The sequence below is a fragment of the Aedes albopictus genome, chromosome 3 (genome assembly GCF_035046485.1).
Source record: "Aedes albopictus strain Foshan chromosome 3, AalbF5, whole genome shotgun sequence".
Classification (NCBI taxonomy): domain Eukaryota; kingdom Metazoa; phylum Arthropoda; class Insecta; order Diptera; family Culicidae; genus Aedes; species Aedes albopictus.
This window is the reverse complement of record NC_085138.1, coordinates 409,777,381-409,797,365: the sequence shown is the minus strand read 5'-3', so window position 1 is coordinate 409,797,365 and position 19,985 is coordinate 409,777,381. Positions and strand designations below refer to the sequence as shown.

The 19,985-nt window shown below is 42.0% G+C and overlaps 1 protein-coding gene across 4 annotated transcripts in view; it reads right to left on the bottom strand.

The window, feature by feature from the left end:
- Nucleotides 1-19,985, bottom strand: part of LOC109402136 (SH3 and multiple ankyrin repeat domains protein 1) — a 594,309-nt gene that overhangs the window by 55,812 nt on the left and 518,512 nt on the right. For all 4 annotated transcript variants that reach the window (XM_062856236.1, XM_062856238.1, XM_062856239.1 and 1 more), the window contains exons 3-4: nucleotides 11,439-11,564; nucleotides 2,749-3,080 (exon numbers count right to left, since the gene is read on the bottom strand). In XM_062856236.1, coding sequence (XP_062712220.1) covers nucleotides 2,749-3,080; nucleotides 11,439-11,564 — 458 coding nt within the window. The remainder of the gene's footprint in view (nucleotides 1-2,748; nucleotides 3,081-11,438; nucleotides 11,565-19,985) is intronic.

Sequence of the window (19,985 nt, the reverse complement as noted above, 5' to 3'; positions counted from 1 at the left end):
GACCCGTTTACAGAAAAGGTGGCAGAAAGGGTGTTCTACATAACGTCAGCAGAAGGTAAAAGGGCGCCAGTTATTATATGGAATTTCAATATGTTTAACACCCAAAATTCTTGCCTTGGGAACGAGCTAATAATAAGTTCCTGAGAGAATTCTTAAGCAATTTTCACAATATTTTCTGGAAAAATCCATGAAGGAACTTCTAAAAAAAAGGGAAAGAAAAATAAAAAATAACAAAAATAAAACAAGGAATTTTTGAGAACTTTTATAGAAGAATCCTGAATGGATTTTTTGAATGACTTCTGTACTTCAGATTTTTTTAAGTATGCGCTGTAGGAATTTCTGAAGGAATCAGTGGGAAGCATTTCGAATAAATTCTCCCGGAAGAGATTCTGATATTACCCATGGAAGAATTCATATGGAAATCCATGGAAGGCATTCTAGAGGAAATCTTGAAAAAAATATCTGGAGGAATTTTTAGATAAAATCAGGAAGGAAACTCTTGAGTTTTTTTTTAACAATCCATGGAAGATTATCGAAGGAATCTCTGAAGTAATTTCTGAAGGAAGCATGTGAACACTCTCCGAAAGGAATCTTTTGAGGATTTTTGTGGAAATCTCTGGGATCATTATCGGAACAAATTCATAGAAGATTTTCTACAAAAAATTTTAGAAAAATTTCTGTATGAATCTCTAGGCTGCATCCATTTATTACGTAACGCTCAAACCGACACCTTTTTGACCCCCCCTCTCCCTAGAGCGTTACGTAATTTGAATTCTTGGGGGATTGCAAAAGGATTTTCTCTATAAGATTTTCTGAAAGAATTTTCCTAAATAATCATAGGAAGAACTTCTGGATGCTTTGTTGAAGTCAACTCTAGAGAAGTTGTAGAAAGTTGCCAGCTAACACAAAGTCATATATGATGTTGCATAGGATGCTAAAGTGAAGGCCATATGCGTACATACCCCCACTGACTGGCGTATTGAACGTGCGTATATCGCCTCCACTTTGACATCGTATGCAGCATCATAAACGATAGTGTGTTTGCTGGGGTTGTTAAAAGGAATTTCTGAAAAAAATCTGAAAGAAATCACCCAAAGGCTCACGGAAGGGAACTGTAGAGGATTTTTAAAGGGATCTTTGTAAACAATATCGGAAGACATTCATGAAAATTGCTACAGGAATTGGATTTCTAAAGAAAACGTCACAAGATTCTTCTGTAAAAAAATCTTGGAGAAATTTGGTGAGGAATGCATGAAGGATCTCTGGAAAAACTTCTGAGGCAATCGTTCGATTAATCACTGAAGATTTTGAAAGACCTTGGAGGTATTTCAATGGTGGAATAACTGCAGAAATCTATGAAAGGTTTGCCAAAGGAATCCTTAGACAAATTTCTGGAAGAGCCTGGAAAAGCCATTCTCTTTGGAGAAGCCTCTAGAAGATTTTCTTAAGACATCGAAACATGTTTCGAAATTTCCGAATGAATCCTTGAAAGACATTTTGAAAGAATCAGTCAATCCCTAAAGAAATCCATGAAGAAATTTTTGATAAAAAATCATGGAGTCTCTGGGGAAGTTTCTGTAGAACTCCCGAATAAGTTTCTGAAGTAATTTCTGAAAGATTTTCCAAAGGAACAACTAGAAGAATTTGTAAAGAAATATCCAGATTAAGTTCTGAAAAACTCTCTGGAGATACTTCTGAGTACATCCCTGGAATATTCTTGGTCAAGGAATCCCTGAGAGAAGTCCCAATTCAACATAGTCTTTTTTCATAATACATATATTTATTTGCGCAGTTAAAATTTTTAAGTATTTACAAAGATTATTATTCTTATGCTTGCGAAGGTGCATCGTTGGATAAAATTTAATGTACGACTAGTGCTGAAAAAAAAAAACAACATTTTGCAACCTGTTGCTATCAATAGCTTTTATCTGATCTTCTACTGACGCCACTGTTCTCACCAGTAGCTGAAAAGAACAGAGCACCGCAATAATTGATCGGTAATTTATTGGACCTCTACCATCGGGGGGTCGCCACCGATCGCCGTTGTAAACCCCGAGAATACCACACCGCCCGCCCCCTCTCATCCATTCTAATCCAGACTTGTTGTTCTCAGTTTTATCTTCTCTAAACCCGCGCCAGTAGTAGCTCGACAAGCTGCAACGCAACGCAAATGTGCCCGCGATCGTTACTCGATCGATGAATGGATCGACGCGACCTACGCTTCAAAGTCTAGATCGCTGATGTGGGTAACCTTTGTCGGAGTGTGGGACAACGACGACGCGTCGTCGTTGTCGCCGGCGCACTAGACTGTGATTCGATTATTTATTTAACATATGAAATGTTAATAAATTCTTGTGTCGAACTCTTGAAGGTGCTGTCACACTTCAAACTCGTGGATTGTTGTTCACTGTTGTCGTTCTACAGAATGTGCTGTCGTAGACTCTAGACGACGATCGCAGCCAGCAGTAAAACCGTTACTTCACCACGCGACGACATGAGGTCGGCGGTCAGAACAAGAAATAAAAACCTGCCAATTTCGCTGTTTATGCGAAAACGGAACGTTTTATGACACGTCAAGTAAACAATACTTCCCAGAGAAAACAAGCCGTCGTTGGCGGAGTGCACTGTGGGCCGGAAACTGAGATTTAGCGACTGAAGTAATAACAGGGTTACGAATGGACAATTGGGTCGCTTACAATAAATTCTTGGCCCACAGTGCCCTCGAGTACCACCCCGAACAGAACTTACCTAACGGCCTCGAGGCTATCCCGCTCCACAGCCCGGTGCAGCGCGGTGGCACCGTCCCGCGTCCGGTAGTCCAGCAGGGCCCCTCCATTAACCAGCGCTATCAGCAGTTTGTTGGGCTTTTTCGTCCCGGTGGCGATCGTCAGTGGGGTTTCGCCCGTCTCCTGACAGTGGAAGTTCGGGTCCAGCCCTTTGGCACACATCTTGGCAACCTTTTCCACGTGACCCCCGTTGATGCACTCGAGAAAACGCCGCAGGTTGGCCCGGGTGTGCAGGGCCTTCAGCTGCCGCTCGTCCAGATTCAGCATCTTGTACACCCGGCGTTTGTATTTGAGCTGGAATATATAGGAAGAAACGAGAGAAGGGAAAAGCTCATTAAAATTAGCAGTTGGATTAATTGGAGTCATTTGGAGTGGAAGCCATCAGAGTCGGCATGGATCAATAAACCTTGAGGCAGAGGTTCTCTACTAGAAACTTATATAGGATAACCAAAAAGAGCTGTAAGGTTCTAGTTATGTGAAATTTCTCAAAAAATGCTGTGAAAATATTCTCAAGAGGATCTTAACCTTCATCCAGCCAACGTACATTTTCCACCTTCGGAAAAGCCCAAAAATGGTCATAACTTTTTTGTTTTTCGATGGATTTTGATAAAATTTTCACAACTTCTCGAAAAACTCTTCTAGTTTATGATTTCGGGGACATTGGTGCCTGGTCCAAATGGTTCCGGAGTTATTCCGGATTGTCTTGGGGTACCAAAATTGGCCACAAACTTCGGCGAATTTGTTCATCAGGTTTAGAAATAACTGGCAACGGCGACTTTGGTTCGCGATTCGGCCGCTAGGCGGTGCCAGTATCAAAAAAGTTCAAACCCTCATATTTCAGAATCCGGATAAGATAGAATAATGCTGTCTTCGGCAAAAATTTTCAGCAAGCTCAGAACTATCTGATAGTAAAGTCTTTGGTTTGGGATTTATCCGCTAGGTGGCGCATTGTGTCTGAAAAATTCAAACACGTTTATCTCGATATTCTAATGAAGTACAAGCATGCCGTATTCAGCAAAGTTGTTCAGCAGGCTAAGAACTATCTGTCAATGGCGTCTTTGGTTCAAGAATCGTCCGCTAGGTGGCGCCAGGGTAAAAAATCTTCAAACTTCTGTATCTCAGAATCCTGATAAGATAGAATGATGCCGTCTTCAACAAAGTTCTTCAGCAAGCAAAAACTGTCTGATAGTTGAGTCTTTGATTCGTTCGATGATTTATTCGGTAGGTGGCACCTTGTGTATAATATTTAAACACGTGTATCTCGTTACTGTAATAAGCTAAAAGCATGGCGTTTTCTGAAAAATTATTCGGCAGGTTGAGATCTATCTAGCAATGGCGACGCTAGGTGACACCAGCAATCAAAACATTCAAACAATTTTATCTCAAAAATCGGAAAACGTCCAGCAAATTGTTCCGAAATTTAAGAGGAAGTAAGACATATCTGGTGTCCTTGGTTCTGATATTATTTGATAGGTTCCGTCTAGTATTAAGAAAATAGCAGCCCAATGAACAAGAAGTATTCCATTTTCAGCATATTTGTTCAGCCAGCTAAGAGCCATTTGGCAGGATAGTAGAAGGTCGAATACGGTGGTACAAGAGGCAATACTTTAACCCCCAGCAGACAAATTTTGCCGCTCTACAATATTGCTTCTTTTGCTCCATTTTTTCTTCCGGGAATGTCTCCGGGAATTTCTACAGGAACTCTTCCGGGAATTTTTCCAGGAATGTCTTCGGGAATTCCACCGGGAATTCATCCAAGAATTCCACTGGGAATTCCTCAAGAACTTCCTCCAGGAATTTCTTCAGAAAATCTACCGGGAATGCTCCTAGGACATTCTCCAGAAGTTTCTCCGGGAAATCCTCTGTAAATTTCTCCAGGATTTCATTTGGGACTCCCATCAGGAACTTCTCCAGGAATATATCCGGGAATTTTCTAAGCTTCTAAGCTTTTGGAGGGCCAAAAAACTACAAGAAAGTGAGCAGTCATCATTATGGTGACAAAACAAGTTACAAAGTCATCATTATTATTTTGTTGATCGATAATTGACAATGGGTTGTGCTAGCAAGAGAGGCGTAGTGATAACTGTGCGGGAAATCACGCTTCGTCATTTTGAGCTCCAGATAGCCTGGTGTATACGATAAATGAAAGCAAAATTTGAGAATATTGCAAAGTAGCCGTTTAAAAGTAGAACGATGGGAAAATAGAAGAAAGAGACGGTTGTTTGTCTGTGTTTATAGTGTCAAGTTGTTATTTTTACTCTTTGGATTCACTAGGGGTACTCACTAAATAGATTAAATTGCTGCGTAAGTCATGATTTTCTGCTTGTTTGAAATGTTTCATGATTTTGCGAATGAAATAATCAAAGATTGCCTTGGTGATCGCGACGTTTAATCAGTTTTATCAGTTTACGCTGTTAAGTGAATCCCCCTACTGTTTCGTAAGGTCTACAAAAAAGCATTGGTTTCTAAAGCAGTTACACCCTTTTGAAATGTTGGTTCCAAATTATGGTGAGGTTTCGGAGGGATTTCTTGAAAATACAAGATGCTTTTCAAAGAATCTCATACTTAATTCTCTAAACAACTTCTAATGTCATTTCTAGAACAATCAAAAACGTTGTTTTTTTTTGTTTTAAGAAGTTTTTTGGTTATATTATTATAATCGCCTTCAGTCGAATGTCTGTCAAATTATGTAGTGGACCTTGCGTATTTTCCAATGTACTCAAACCTCCATTTAGGTAATATCTATTTAGGGCCCTCTATTAAGGTAAATTCAGAGCAACTAAAGATTAGAGATTAGGTTGGTGTTCAAGAAGAGTTAAAATTTTAGGCCATCGGATCTACTATCGTAATCAGTGATCTTTTGGAGCGGTGAGTTTATTTTGTTTGAGGACCTCCAGGAGCTCCCTTGAATATAGGACATCGGTTCTGCCAACGTATTTGGTTGTCTCCAAGAACTTAATGGCTAAGGTACATACTCACACAGCCTCAAGTAGCTATGCTCTATCAAGTGGTGAGTTCAATGATTCATTGAGTGTTTCTCTTGAAAAAAGATTATCGAAACCGCGAGATCTACTACTAGTATTTATTAGGATTATGAATAAGGTTCATACTCACACAGCCTCTGGCATCTATGTTCTATCTAGCCTTAAGTTCTACGATTGTATAGTTGAATTCTAGAACTCCCTGCAGTTTAGGGCATCTTATTTACAAAGGTAATCAATGATCGATTGGAACATTATGAATGAAATTTACGCTTGCACAACATCATGTAGCTATGTGTTGTCAAGACATGAGTTCACAGTCAGTTTGAGGAACTCCAAGAACTTCTGTGAGTATAGGTCATCGGATCTACCAACGTATTTAATTGTCCCTAAGAGCTTTATAACTAAAGTTTATGTTGACACAGTCTCAGATAGATATGAGCTATCAAGAGGTGAGTTCGATTATTCTTTAGCCCTTGAGCAGTCGAGTCTTCGACAACTTTCAGTGACACCACGCTCACTCTATGTACCACTTGCGTGCATTTTCATGGTGGGTGTACTCAGTACAAGACGCGACCGTTCCCGGGTTAAGAGTCTCCAAAAATCCCTTGAGTACAGGTAATCAAATATACGAAAGCTACTAATTGTATACTTCCATACTCATACTCACACAGCCTCAGGTACATAAGCGGAGCCAGCTTTTTCTTTTTTCTTTCTCACTCTCCTAAACATGCAGGAAAATGAGCGAGATGAAAGAGGAGGCAAGCTGCCCCCTCTTCTATCTCTTTCTTTTTCATGCATGTTTAGGAGAGTGAGTAAGAAAAAAGAAAATGCTGGCTCCACCAATGCTCATGTATCTATGTTCTCTTCTATGATTGTGTAGAAGTATACGAGAACACCCTGGGTTGTAGGTCATCGGATCTACAAACGTAATCAGTGATCTATTGGAATATTATGGATGAAGGGCACGGTAAAGGCTGGGTATGCTGCGCAATTCAGATCCCATTGTGATCCACTAGCCTCTGCCCAGCAACTCCTATCCCTACCTCCACGCGGTACCGGCCGGAAACTATGAGCAACCTTAGGGAAGATCGGGTAATCTACCCCGGTGGGAACTTTGGTCGTAGGCTGACAGGGAAGGGGGGGTTTGCTGCGGCAAACCTGAGCGTCTGTTCTCCAGGAGGAGCGGCTCACAACAGCGTCTGATCCCCATGTTAGGGGCGGCTGATCTACGTCCGAGTGCCAGGGAAGGACTCTAAGCTCAACTGTGCACTATGGTCCTCCGGAAAGTAGGGGGTTGGTGTCAGGCCCTACGAGCCAGCCGTAAAAAACCATTGTAACGGAAAATCAGCAACAGAATAATACGAACCGAGACCAACGGCAATGACCCCAGCGAACAAAAAGGACTTGCGATTGGAAACTCGGTACGTGGGACTGCCGATCTCTCAACTTCATTGGGAGCACCCGTATACTCGCCGATCTACTGAAGGACCGCGGGTTCGGCATCGTAGCGCTGCAGGAGGTGTGTTGGACAGGATCCATGGTGCAAACGTTTAGAGGTAATCATACCATATACCAGAGCTGCGGCAACACACGCGAGCTGGGAACAGCTTTCATCGTGATGGGTGATATGCAGAGGCGTGTGATCGGTTAGTGGCCGATCGACGAAAGAATGTTGAGGATCAAGGGCCGATTCTTCAACTTCAGCATAATAAACGTGCACAGCCCACACTCCGGAAGTACTGATGATGACAAGGACTCAACAGAACGTGTGGAGTGTGAAGAAATGGAACTGCTGTGCCGTTCCCAAGAAACACGGAAGTTCTATCAGAAGCTCAACGCATCCCGCAACGGCTTCGTGCCGTGAGCCGAAATATGCAGGGATAAAGACGGAGGCCTCTTGACGGACGGACATGAGGTGATCGAAAGATGGAAGCAGCACTTCGATCAGCACCTGAACGGCGTGGAGAACGTAGGCACGGGAGCCCACGGCAACGGAAGAAACGACGACGCCAGTGCAGCGGAGGACGGAAATGAACCAACTCCCACGCTGAGGGAAATTAAGGATGCCATTCACCAGCTCAAAACCAACAAAGCAGCTGGTAAGGATGGTATCGCAGCTGAACTCATCAAGATGGGCCCAGAAAAGTTGGCCACCAGTCTGCATCGGCTGATAGTCAGGATATGGGAAACCGAACAGAAAGGCGACCATTTGGAATGTGAGAACTTCAGGGCGATCACTATTTCGAATGCTGCCTACAAAGTGCTATCCCAGATCATCTTCCGTCGTCTGTCACCTAAACAAATGAGTTCGTGGGAAGTTATCAAGCCGGTTTCATCGACGGCCGGTCGACAACGGACCAGATCTTCACCGTACGGCAAATCCTCCAGAAATGCCGTGAATACCAGGTCCCAACGCACCACCTGTTCATCGACTTCAAAGCGGCATACGATAGGATCGACCGCGCAGAGCTATGGAGAATCATGGACGAAAACGGTTTTCCTGGGAAGCTGACTAGACTGATTAAAGCAACGATGGACGGTGTGCAAAACTGCGTAAGGGTTTCGGGTGAACTATCCAGTTCATTCGTATCTCGCCGGGGACTGCGACAAGGTGACGGACTCTCATGTCTACTCTTCAACATCGCTCTGGAAGGTGTGATGCGACGAGCCGGGCTCAACAGCCGGGGAACAATTTTCACAAAATCCGGTCAATTTGTGTGCTTTGCGGACGACATGGACATTATCGCTAGAACATTTGGAACGGTGGCAGAACTGTACACCCGCCTGAAACGCGAAGCAGCAAAGGTCGGACTGGTGGTGAATGCCTCAAAAACAAAGTACATGCTGGTAGGCGGAACCGAACACGACCGGATCCGTCTGGGTAGTAATGTTACGATAGACGGGGATACTTTCGAGGTGGTGGAGGAATTCGTCTACCTCGGATCCTTACTGACGGCTGACAACAACGTAAGCCGTGAAATTCGGAGGCGCATCATCAGTGAAAGTCGGGCCTACTACGGGCTCCAGAAGCAACTGCGGTCGAAAAAGATTCACCCACGCACCAAATGCACCATGTACAAAACGCTAATAAGACCGGTAATCCTCTACGGGCACGAGACATGGACGATGCTCGAGGAGAACCTGCAAGCACTCGGAGTTTTCGAGCGACGTGTGCTAAGGACGATCTTCGGTGGTGTGCAGGAGAACGGTGTGTGGCGGAGAAGAATGAACCACGAGCTCGCTGCACTTTACGGCGGACCCAGCATCCAGAAGGTGGCCAAAGCCGGAAGGATACGGTGGGCAGGGCATGTTGCAAGAATGCTGGACAACAACCCTGCAAAGCTGGTGTTTGCAACTGATCTGGTTGGCACAAGAAGGCGTGGAGCGCAGAGAGCACGATGGGCGGACCAGGTGGAGCGTGACTTGGTGAGCATCGGGCGCAACCGAGGATGGAGAGCGGCAGCCACGAACCGTGTATTATGGAGAAATATTGTTGATTCAGTTTTATCTTGAATTTGATGTAATACGAAATAAATGAAATGAAAAGCATTTGTCGGATGTTAACAATGAAGCAAAAACTATCTAATATTTTACGACATTCGAGTTTTTAAAATTCCTAAAAAACCGACGGATTTTTGAAAAATTGAAAACCACTAGAAGGGAGACATACCTAGACCTACGGATGGAATGCCGCTGTGAACCTGAGCACAGCCAATCGAGGACCGGCGTCGGAGTCGCATTAAAATCTTTTATATCGGTCGTTGTCGTGATTTGCCTTTCATTCGATCTTAATGGTTTTGCACTTGCTTTCATCTATCCCATAGCATAGAGGCGATAGTAGGCCTTTTGTTCATGGCCAACCTGGAAAGCATGGCTTGCTCAGCTGGTGGTGACGACCAGGTCTCTTTAAAAGCCAATTTCCCGGCGCAAGTAGGTGCCTTTGGTCCCGGTTTTCCTAAGATAATGCATCGAATGGACTGCATCACGGTGAAGCATGATTAACGCAATCTTTAGGTCTTCACTCTGATGTATACCATACACCATGACCGACCATACATGATGAAGATTTATTGTTGTGCACACAAACGACTGTACAAAGATCCGCTGATGGAAACCTATCACAAGCTCGTTCAAAGTGGATATTGACCTCCATTCAGCAGCAGACAGTCGATGGGCTTCTTCAGAAAATCAGGACTGGTTGGCCGGACGGATGATGGCCATCGGAATCGGCTTGAAGTGTCATAAAATAGACGCAAATTGGATTAATCGCCGCCGATGGAGTGGCGTTTCGTACGCTACGAGGTGTTGGAAATTTGATCTCTTGATGGGTGATGATGAGGTTGGGATTTCACCATTAGGAGTGGTGTGTGCCGGTAATGGAAAGTGTTTATTGTGTCAAATTTAATTTGGCATTATTGTAATGGGTGCGTTTGATTTTGGCTCTTGTTAGTGTGTCAAAAACAATTGGACATTTATACGAATTAATATAAATTTGGCTTCATTTGAGGGAAATTTGGCTGTTAAAACGAATCGGAAGAAATTATAATCCAATTTTTAAAAACTAGCCGAAACGATGCTGAAATATTGAAATAATAATGGAAGACGAAAATTGAAAGACTGACGACGAACTTTTACGCTTGACAAATCTTTTTCCTATTACCCTACCGAGCCCATTGAAGAAAATTTCCTTACAACATCTAAAATGCCGTTTCATTATTTGGCTCTGTAGCTTAGTTGCAAAAGCATTTGTCTTGCGTGTAAAAGTCGTGAGTTCACATTTCACCTGCGCTTTTTTTTGTAATTTCACTAATAATCTATCTATCTCTACATATCTATGTTGAATCAATTGAAAATCACTAAACTTATCTCAACCCAAGTAACAATGAATGCTGAACAGTGAAAGTATTCGCTGAACAATTGCTGATTAATGGTGTCGATGGCTGAACACAATGACAGCTGAATATTGGTCTGAAGTATGGCTTGTTCAACCTCTTTAATCAGCAATAGGTAGATGGCTGAATATTAAGTAGAATAGTATATTATTCATGTGGGTAACCAGCTTTAAAACATACACCAACATGCAGAATTAATCATTTGTTTAATCAAATAATTTTTGACAGCTGACCCTAGCATATGTTTTGGTGAAGTCCGCATCGCTTATTCAGCCTTAATACAGCCTTTGTTCAACTTATGTCCTAGACTATTCAAATTTAACAAGTATTGCTCTTGTTTTCGAGGATTTGTATACAATGGGTTACGCCTTAAAACAGCCTTCCAATGAACCTCAAATCAGCTAAAGGTTGAATAAAATCACCAAAATTAGATGTTTAGGGTTGTACCTCTTGCGCTCAGGTTTTGTTCAAATGAAGGCTGATTTAAAATAGTTGGAGAAACGTTTGTACAGCATCAAATTGTTACCTTTGAAGTAACATTTCGATGACCAATTAGTCTTCTAGAGGTTTTCAGTACCGTCTTGAAACTTTATACCTTTTATTTTGATTTATTGATGGTTCTAAGAACCTCTTTTAGTCTATTTGACTCAACAAATTATGAGGGATATGCCTATTGGAATTCTTGAATTAACCTCCAATGAATGCCCCTATCCCTTTTCCGAACAATGCAATGGTTTGAGCGCATCAGGTTTGCCCTGTTTATGACAACAACTTACCTCCAGGTATCCCACGGGCCCATTGAACGGGTAGTCACCCAGTCTTCGTTCCTCGTCCAGAAATTTGCCCGCCTTGCCATTGGACGGCGGACAGAACAGGCCATAGTTGAAGCTTTCCTTCAATTCCTGAAAGATAGAAAAAAAAAGAACATATGATGCTTTAGGAAAACTGGCAACAACTTTACAAATAATCTAGGGTTCTAACTGCGAGTGATCGATTTGACGGTAAGATTAGATCATCATTTTTCTACAACAAATTTACGCAAACAACACCATTGTGCAAACACACGTGGATGTGTATCCGGTATTGCACCTCCGCATAAAAACCAGTTATGTAGCGCCTTGAAAATTTGCGTTGCCCTGCCAATAAATCACGTGACGTTCCCACTTCCACGCGCGCGCGACACCGACACCTACTCCAACGAAGAACGAATCAAGATGTTGTAGGAAGAAGGTGTCTCGTCTACTCTACACACTTGGCTGCAGCAGCCAGCAGTCAGTGACTCGAAGAGAATCGCATTTCATGGATGGTTACGCTTCTCTTACTTCTCACCGACCGAGGGTGTATCCGTGATAGAGATCTTTATGAGTTTCCATGCGATGTATTGATTAGAATTTACAATTGAGGATAATGGGGTAAAATGGTGTAGTCAACTAAAACTCAAATGGAGCTTTACTGAAATATTATTACAGATGGGAGCGGACCTGGTGTGATGGTTAGAACAATTGACTATCACGCCGAGGACCTGGGATCGAATCCTACTCCCGAAAAACTCGCAAAATGTGAGTTCTTCCTTCGGAAGGGAAGTAAAGCAAGGGTCCCGAGATGACCTAGCCTAGGGCCAAAAATCTCGTTAATACAGATATATAAAAAAATATTACAGATCAGGGTTTGTTTATTACAAAAGTACACGAACAATGCACACAATCATACACATTTTACACCAACTCCCCCTATTACAGAAAACGATGCAGTACTGTATTCCACTGTGCCTAGTAGGCGAAATTGACGACGATTCTTACCTCGAGTAAACCTGTCTGCCATTCTCAGTCGAGTCGAGTAATTTGCCAATATAAACAAAAAACTCCGATCGTAGCAAGCTTCTTCACATGGTCCGTTATGTTTACACCATCAATCGACTTGATTTTTGTTGCCCGAAACCAGCCTACTTTGCAAAACATATTGACAGTCGATGATGTGTCAGTCGCGCAGAACAAAAGACGCTGGCATCGCCGCCATTGCATTTGTGCCAGTCTAGTGGATTTTGTATCCGCTGCAACCGCGCGCCGTGTTGCGAAGAGATAAAAACGCTGACTGACGTCAACCGGCGCGGCGTCGGGCGCTCCTTGTTGGGTTTTTTCACCAGAACTTCTAAACAAAACATCCGCTGGACGGTTTCAGCTGAGCTGAGTTTACTCAACCTGCATGATCAAACCGTTGCGCAATCGAATCGTCTTCGACACTAGCGAATATCCGTGCGGTATTCGATTGTCCACGGCGGTGGTGTCAATTTGTGCTAGCGGTTTCACTTTTGCGTCCGAGTCGAATCTCACTGCAATGGAGATTGCTGTCCGATGAATTTCTATCCAGTGACCGTTTCCGAAACAAGAAAGACTCAATTAAAAGACAAAAAAAGCCGTTCGACAGTCGATATGCAGCTATAGGGTTTTAGGGAAAATGGAAGAAGAAAGGGAGACGGCTGTTCTTTAATTACTGACCGAAGCGTCACAAAAGAGGGAAATAAATCGGATCACGAGCGGACAATACCACGGCTGAAACAGGCGAATCAATTCGATGTCTCATTTTACGCCGTTGTTGTGTAATCGGACATTTTTTTGTGTATCGTTTTTCGAATGGTCCAAGCATGCGATGACCACGGCATTGCTTTCCCTCCAATCTGTGGGAAACAAAATGTCCCTTGTTGGCAAGTGCGGGTAATAGGGAACTGCATACGGCGGTTGCTATGATAATTTTTTCTAAGTCTTTGACGTTTCGTGGCCTTGTTGTTTACAGTTTGGACTTAGAGAATTTTAGTCGATTTTTTTGGTTCGTCCGGTAAAAGGTGCGCGCGTAATGGAATTCAAATGAGTAACTTCCGCGATGATTGCTTCATTATGGTCGTATCCAGAATGTTTCAACTTTGTGCCAATTGGGAAGTCCTGGCAGAAAGAGTTCCACCGAACCAGGAGTTTATCTTGACCGAAACCCGTGAGCAAAGCAGCTGATCATCTACCAGCCTCTATCGTACCACTAGTACGGCGCAGACGACATGGGTACTCCAGCAAATGATCAAGTTCTGAATAGAATGTGACACCAGATATGCCGAACTGCCGAACTTTTGCTAGATTGCCATCCTCAAGATGCTTCTTCAATCCAGACTTCGGTACCAGTCGAGGCCAAGCTTTCCATCACTCGCCGCTGAAGAGGAGGAAGTTGGAGCATAGTTATTAAGAGTGGTTTTAAGTAACTAGATTTTAAATTTAATTGAATAAAAGCTACACTGCAGAACATTGACATGGAAAAAAGATTTCTCATGTAATTGTGGGATAAATTTGGGAGTTCTGACATAAATCCGGTTCGGCTTAATATGAAATTTATGATAAACTTGACAGGGACTTTCAAAAGAAATGCATAAAACGAATTTCTACGATTTCTCAGAGTGTCCCTTATGATTTAGGATACCTTCAAAAGTTTCCTTTGAGTTTCTTTGGAGATTACTAGAAAGATTTTATCAGGGTTTCCCTAAGTGTTATTTCCGGGATTTCTACAGCAACTGCTTCCGCGATTCCGCGATTGGAGTTTTGGGATTCCTCCATGATTTCCTTCTAGGATTTCTCCAGGAATATCTTCTGAGATTCCCCCAAGAATTCTTCCCGGGATTCCTCAATAAAAAAAATCATTCCGTGTTTTCTTCACAATTTGATTCCACAATGCCTTCATTAGTTCCCGCTGGGATTCTTCCAGGAATTTCTGATGGGATTCCTAAGGAAATTCAATTCAGGATTTCTTTAGAAATTTGTGGGAGTGCCGCAGGAATTCATTCCAAGATTCCTTCAGGTATTCCTTCCGAGAATACAACAAGCGTTCCTTCTGAGATTACTCCAGGGATTTCAGCGTCCGGGATTCTTTCTGGATTTGCTTCAGAAATTCCTTCAAAGCTTCCTTCTGTATTTTTTTCTTTCAGGGATCATCCAGGCATTCCATCCGAAATTCGGGAGTCCTTTCTTTGATTTTTCCAGGAACTTCTCTCGGGAATCCTCCATGAACTCTTTTCGGGAATCTTTAATGTACTTGTTCCAGGATTTCACTGGAAATTCCTCCTGGAATTTCTGCAGATTATTTGAAATTCTTTCGGATGTTAATTACGCAATTCCTCCAGAAGTTTTTATCGAATTCCTTATGGAATTCTTACATAAGTTCGTTATAAAATCCCCACAGGACTTCCTTGACGAACTATTTAAGCAGTTTTGAATATGAAGCAGTGGAATATTCAGAAACACCTTCTGGGTTTCCTCCAATTGTTTCTTCTAGGCTGAAATTTCTATAGGAATTTCTTCTGGGGATCACAGAGAAAAATAAAAATACATTACAAAAAGAAATTAAGAAGTTAGAAGAAAGCCCTATTGGAAACCCTGAAAGAACATCTGAAAGAATCTCTAAAAAACTCCTGGAGGAATCTAGGAAGTTATTTCTGAAAGAATCTCAGAACGACCTTCAGGAGGAATCTCATGAAAAAAAAAACAAGGAAAAAAAATTGGAAGAAATCCCTAGAGAAATCCCGAAAGGAATTTCAAAATGTATCCCGTCAGAAATTCGTCAAGGAATCCCAGATTGAATTTCTTTACTAAGAAGAAACCCCTGGAAGAATCGCAGAAGGAACTTCTGAACAAACCCCTGGAAGAATCTCAGAAAAGGTTCCTTGAGGAATCCCAGAAGGAACTTCTGGAGGAACCCTGGAAACAAATTGTGGACTATTGTGGAGAAAACACGGTTTGAATTTGTTGGCAAAATTTCAAGAAGAATTCCTGCGGAAATCTCAGAAGATATTCCTAGATTAATCCCAGAGGAAATTCCTAGAAGAATCTCAAAACTCCTGATGTACCCCAGAAGAAATTCATGAAGAAATCCTAGAAAGAATATCTGGGGTAATCACGACAGGAGTTACTGAAAACATCCTGCAAAGAACTTCTGGAGGAATAACTCGCACAAAATATCTCAAAAGTAACTGGAAGAATCCCAAAAGTAGCTCTTGAAGGTATCCTAAATAAACCCCTCGAAGCATCTCATGGGGCTTCCTGAGAATCCCTGAAGATTTCTTGTATTCATTTTGAAGGTCTCTTTCATATTCATCATTAATCCCACCATAAGCCTATCCCAATTTATGCCAGAATTCCCACGGAGTTCAACCAAAATTTGTCTCACAATTTCATCAGAAATCATTTTCTCATTCAAATATTCTGCCGTGTAGCGTTTAATTAAAAACATTTAACAATTTGGTTTTCATCTAGTCGCTTAATACCACAATGCTCCAACTTCCTCTTCTTCAGTGAATAATATTGAGAGTTGCAATCTAGCAAAGCTTCGGCAGTTCTGCATATCTGGTGTCACATTCTATTCAGAACTTGATCATTTGCTGGAGTACCCCCATGTCGTCATCGCCGTACTAGTGGTACGATAGAGGCTGGTTGATGATCAGCTGCTTTGCCTTCACGGGTTTCGGTCAAGATAACCTCCTGGTTCGGTGGAACTCTTTCTGCCAGGACTTCCCAAGTTACTCATTTGAATTCAATTACGCGCGCACCTTTTACCGGACGAACCAAAAAAAAAAATCGACTAAAATTCTCTAAGTCCAAACTGTAAACAACAAGGCCACGAAACGTCAAAGACTTAGAAAAAAATATCATAGCAACCGCCGTATGCAGTGCCCTATAAAAAGTCTTTCCTCACATTTTTATTTTTTTTGGTGATCGTAGGAAATTGCAAAGAAAAGCTTTGATTTCACTCTGAATGTTAACATTCACAGAAGGTCTGGATCCGCCTATCAGCATGTATTTCGTTATTGACACATTCACCACCAGTCCGACTTTTGCTGCTTCGCGTTTCAGGTAGGTGTACTCTGCTGCCGTACCAAATGTTCTGGCGATAACGTCCATGTCGTGCGCAAAGCACACAAATTGACTGGGTTTCGTAAAAATCGTATCCCGGCTGTAAAGTTCGGCTCTTCCCATTAGAACTTCCAGAGCGATGTTGAACAGTAGGCATGGAAGTCCGTCACCTTGTCGCAGTCCCAGGCACGACACGATTGTTGCTTTGATCAGTCTGGTCAGATCCACAGGAAAGCTGTTTCCGTCCATGATTTTGCATTGCTCTGTACGGTCGATACTGCCGTATGCCGCCTTGAAGTCGATGAACAAGTGATGCGTCGGGACCTGGTCTGGAGGAATTGCCGAACGGTGAAGATCTGGTCCGTTGTCGAGTGACCGTCGATGAAGCCGACTTGATAACTTTCCACGAACTCATGCATTTTAGGTGGAAGACAATGGAAGATGATCTGGGATAGCACTCTGTAGGCGGTATTCAAAATGGTGATCACTTTGAAGTTCTCACATTCCAAATGGCCGCCTTTCATGTAAAAGCGGTATATTACCCCTTCTTTCCACTCCTCCGGTAACTGTTTGGTTTCCCAGATCCTGACTACCAACAGTAACCGGTGCAGACAGATGGCCAACTTTTCTTCTTCCATCTTGATGATGATGATGATCATCAGCGATACCATCCCTGCTAGCTGCTTATTGATGGCTTTGAGCTGGTGAATGGCATCCTTAACTTTCCTTGGCGTGAGAGTTGAACCATTTCCATCTTCTGCTGTTGCTGTGGTCTCCCGCACCTACGTTCTCCACGTCATTCGTGTGCTCATCGCAGTGCTGCTTCCACCTTTCGATCATCTTACGTTCATCCTTATCATGGCATGTTTCGGCTCGCAACACGAAGCCTTTGAGGGGTTCCTTGAGCTTATAGTAGAACTTTTGGTAGAAGTTCTACCAGAATAGTAGGCAGCTGGAACCTTTGGAGTGGCTATCATGTCAGCTCAGATATCATGATCTCGGTAGGCAAGTATTTTGGGTCGATGATTTCATCTTGCTTAAGTTGTCGGATGAAATGATAGTTTTCTCGATGTACTTAGATCTGCGGATGACGACGTTGAGTGTGCTTAATTGCTTGAGATGGCTTTGATTATTTTCATTGACCTTCACAGGCAGCTGAGTTTTCTATGACAGTCAGCCACGGCTACGTATTCAGCTTACGTACCACCGTACAAATACCAGGCAAAGACCAACTAGTGCTCTAATATCTAAAATTGGTATGACTAATGTTACAAGCAGTGCTGAAAATTTCGTTCCGTCATATCTAAATTCAACCACCTACACCTCATTTTAGAAGCGGAACCTGAGAATACTATATATGAAAATCTTGTGCGACCAGACCAGTCCTGCAAGAAAGTGACGGAAAATCCGCTATTTTTTTAATGTTTAAGGTGAATGTCACGGACTACCTTTGAAAAATGCCAAATGATATTCACCGTGGGATTTTTCGAAGGTAGTCCGTGACATTTACCTTAAATATTCGAAAAATAGCGGGTTTTCCGTGACTTTCTTGCAGAACTGGTTTAGCCGCACAAGTTTTTCATAAATCATATTCTCAGATTCAGCTTCTTAAATGAGCTGTAGGTGATTGAATTTAGATAAAACGAAATGAATTTTCGCACTGGTTACAAGAACATCACAATAGCAATTGGAAGTATTTGAGCAAAATTTGGTATTGATGTGGTATTTGTTGATTTAGCGAGGACATTACTGAAGAACAAGTTTTGCTATTATATCATGGAGTTTTGTGGCTTTTTGGTGGTTTTGGAGATACGAAGGGTTTGGCGACCATGGGAATGTTGTTTAGTGGATCGAAGGAGGGAGTAGTCCTGGCTTTCAGTAGTCCTGGTCCTGATCTAGTAGTCCTGGTTGAATAGATTATCCCCCATGGTTTAGAAGAAAAAAAAACACGATGTATGTACTACCAAATTAATTCTGCATCTCCTGGGTAAGCCTCTAGCTCAAAAGTTCCATTGGTGGTGATTTGCTGACCTGGGGTGATACTTTTTTCGAGACCTTCGGTCTTTACAGATCTCGGAATTTCTTCGTCTTGCAAATGCTGCAAGATACCTCGACACGTGCAGCAGTGTCTGAAGCCAACTTTCCGCTGTCTGTACTTCCACACTCCATCGTCTCCGACTCTGATTTCTTGGAAAGTACCGTTGGCTTTACCAGTATGTATTCGCAGATATGATAATGACTTGGAGTGCTCACCTTGAGTGGACTCCACTTGGTTTGTAGCTGTTGCATTGTTGCAACAACAAAAGCTTTAAAAGTGAGATAGCTTGAAGCGCTCATCCTGAGCGTTCTTCACGTCTATTGGGATTTTTCTGCTGTGGAATCTGGAATTCTGTAGTGAAACCTGGTAGGACCACTCACACTCTGCCAGGAATTACTTTAGAAAACCTTCAAGTGATTCGTTTAAAAAAATCTTCAGAAATTTCTACAGGAATTCCTTCAGAAGTTTTTCCAAAAAATCTTTCATAAATTATACCAGTGGTTTCATCTACAAATTTTCGAGAGATTCCTTCAGAAATGCATACACATATTTCTTCAAGAAATTCATCAGAGATTAGGTCAGGAATTTCTCGAGGAACTCCTTTGAAAATACCCACAGTTTTGTCAGGGATTCATTTAGAAAATCTTCCAGGAATCCCTCTAGAGTTTTTTTTTCCATTGATTATTCCAGAGATATGTACTGGAACTCATATAGCATTTCTTTCAACATTTCCTCGAGTTATTGCAATACCTTTAGGGATTCCTTCTTAAATATCTCCAGAAACTTCTTACGAATTTTATGAATTTCTTCAAGAATTTCAGCAATTGACTTTTTAAAAAAATTTTTTTTTGTAGATTTTTTCACAAATATCTCTCAAAATTTCATTGAAATTTGTGATGCTTCCTTTGGAAATTCTTTCAAAGGTACCTCCATGAACTTATAGAGAAGTTCCTTCAGAGATTCCTGCAGAAATTCTTCTGCGGATCTGTCAGAAATATATCCTGGGATTTCTTCAGAGATTTCTGCAGGAAATGATGTGTGTGCAGGAAAATCGTCCTGAAAATGCTTAAAAATAATTGGAAGAATGCTTGAAATAATCTCTCAAGGAATTTCTCAAGAAATCCCTGGAGGATTGTCTGAAGAAGTCCCTTAAAAAGCTTCCGATGATACCTATACAGATCTCCAGAAGAAATGCTGTAGCATTTTCTGCGGGATTCCCTGATAAAGTTTCTGAAGTTATCTCAATGGAATTCCTTAAGAAATAGAAATTCTTGAGGAAATATCTGAGCCTTGGAGAAATTTCTAAAAGAATCTCTGGAATAATTTCTGGAGGAACTGCTGAACAACATAGAGCAGTTTTGGAAGGAATTAATAGAAGATTCCTTTAAGGAACCCTTGAATAA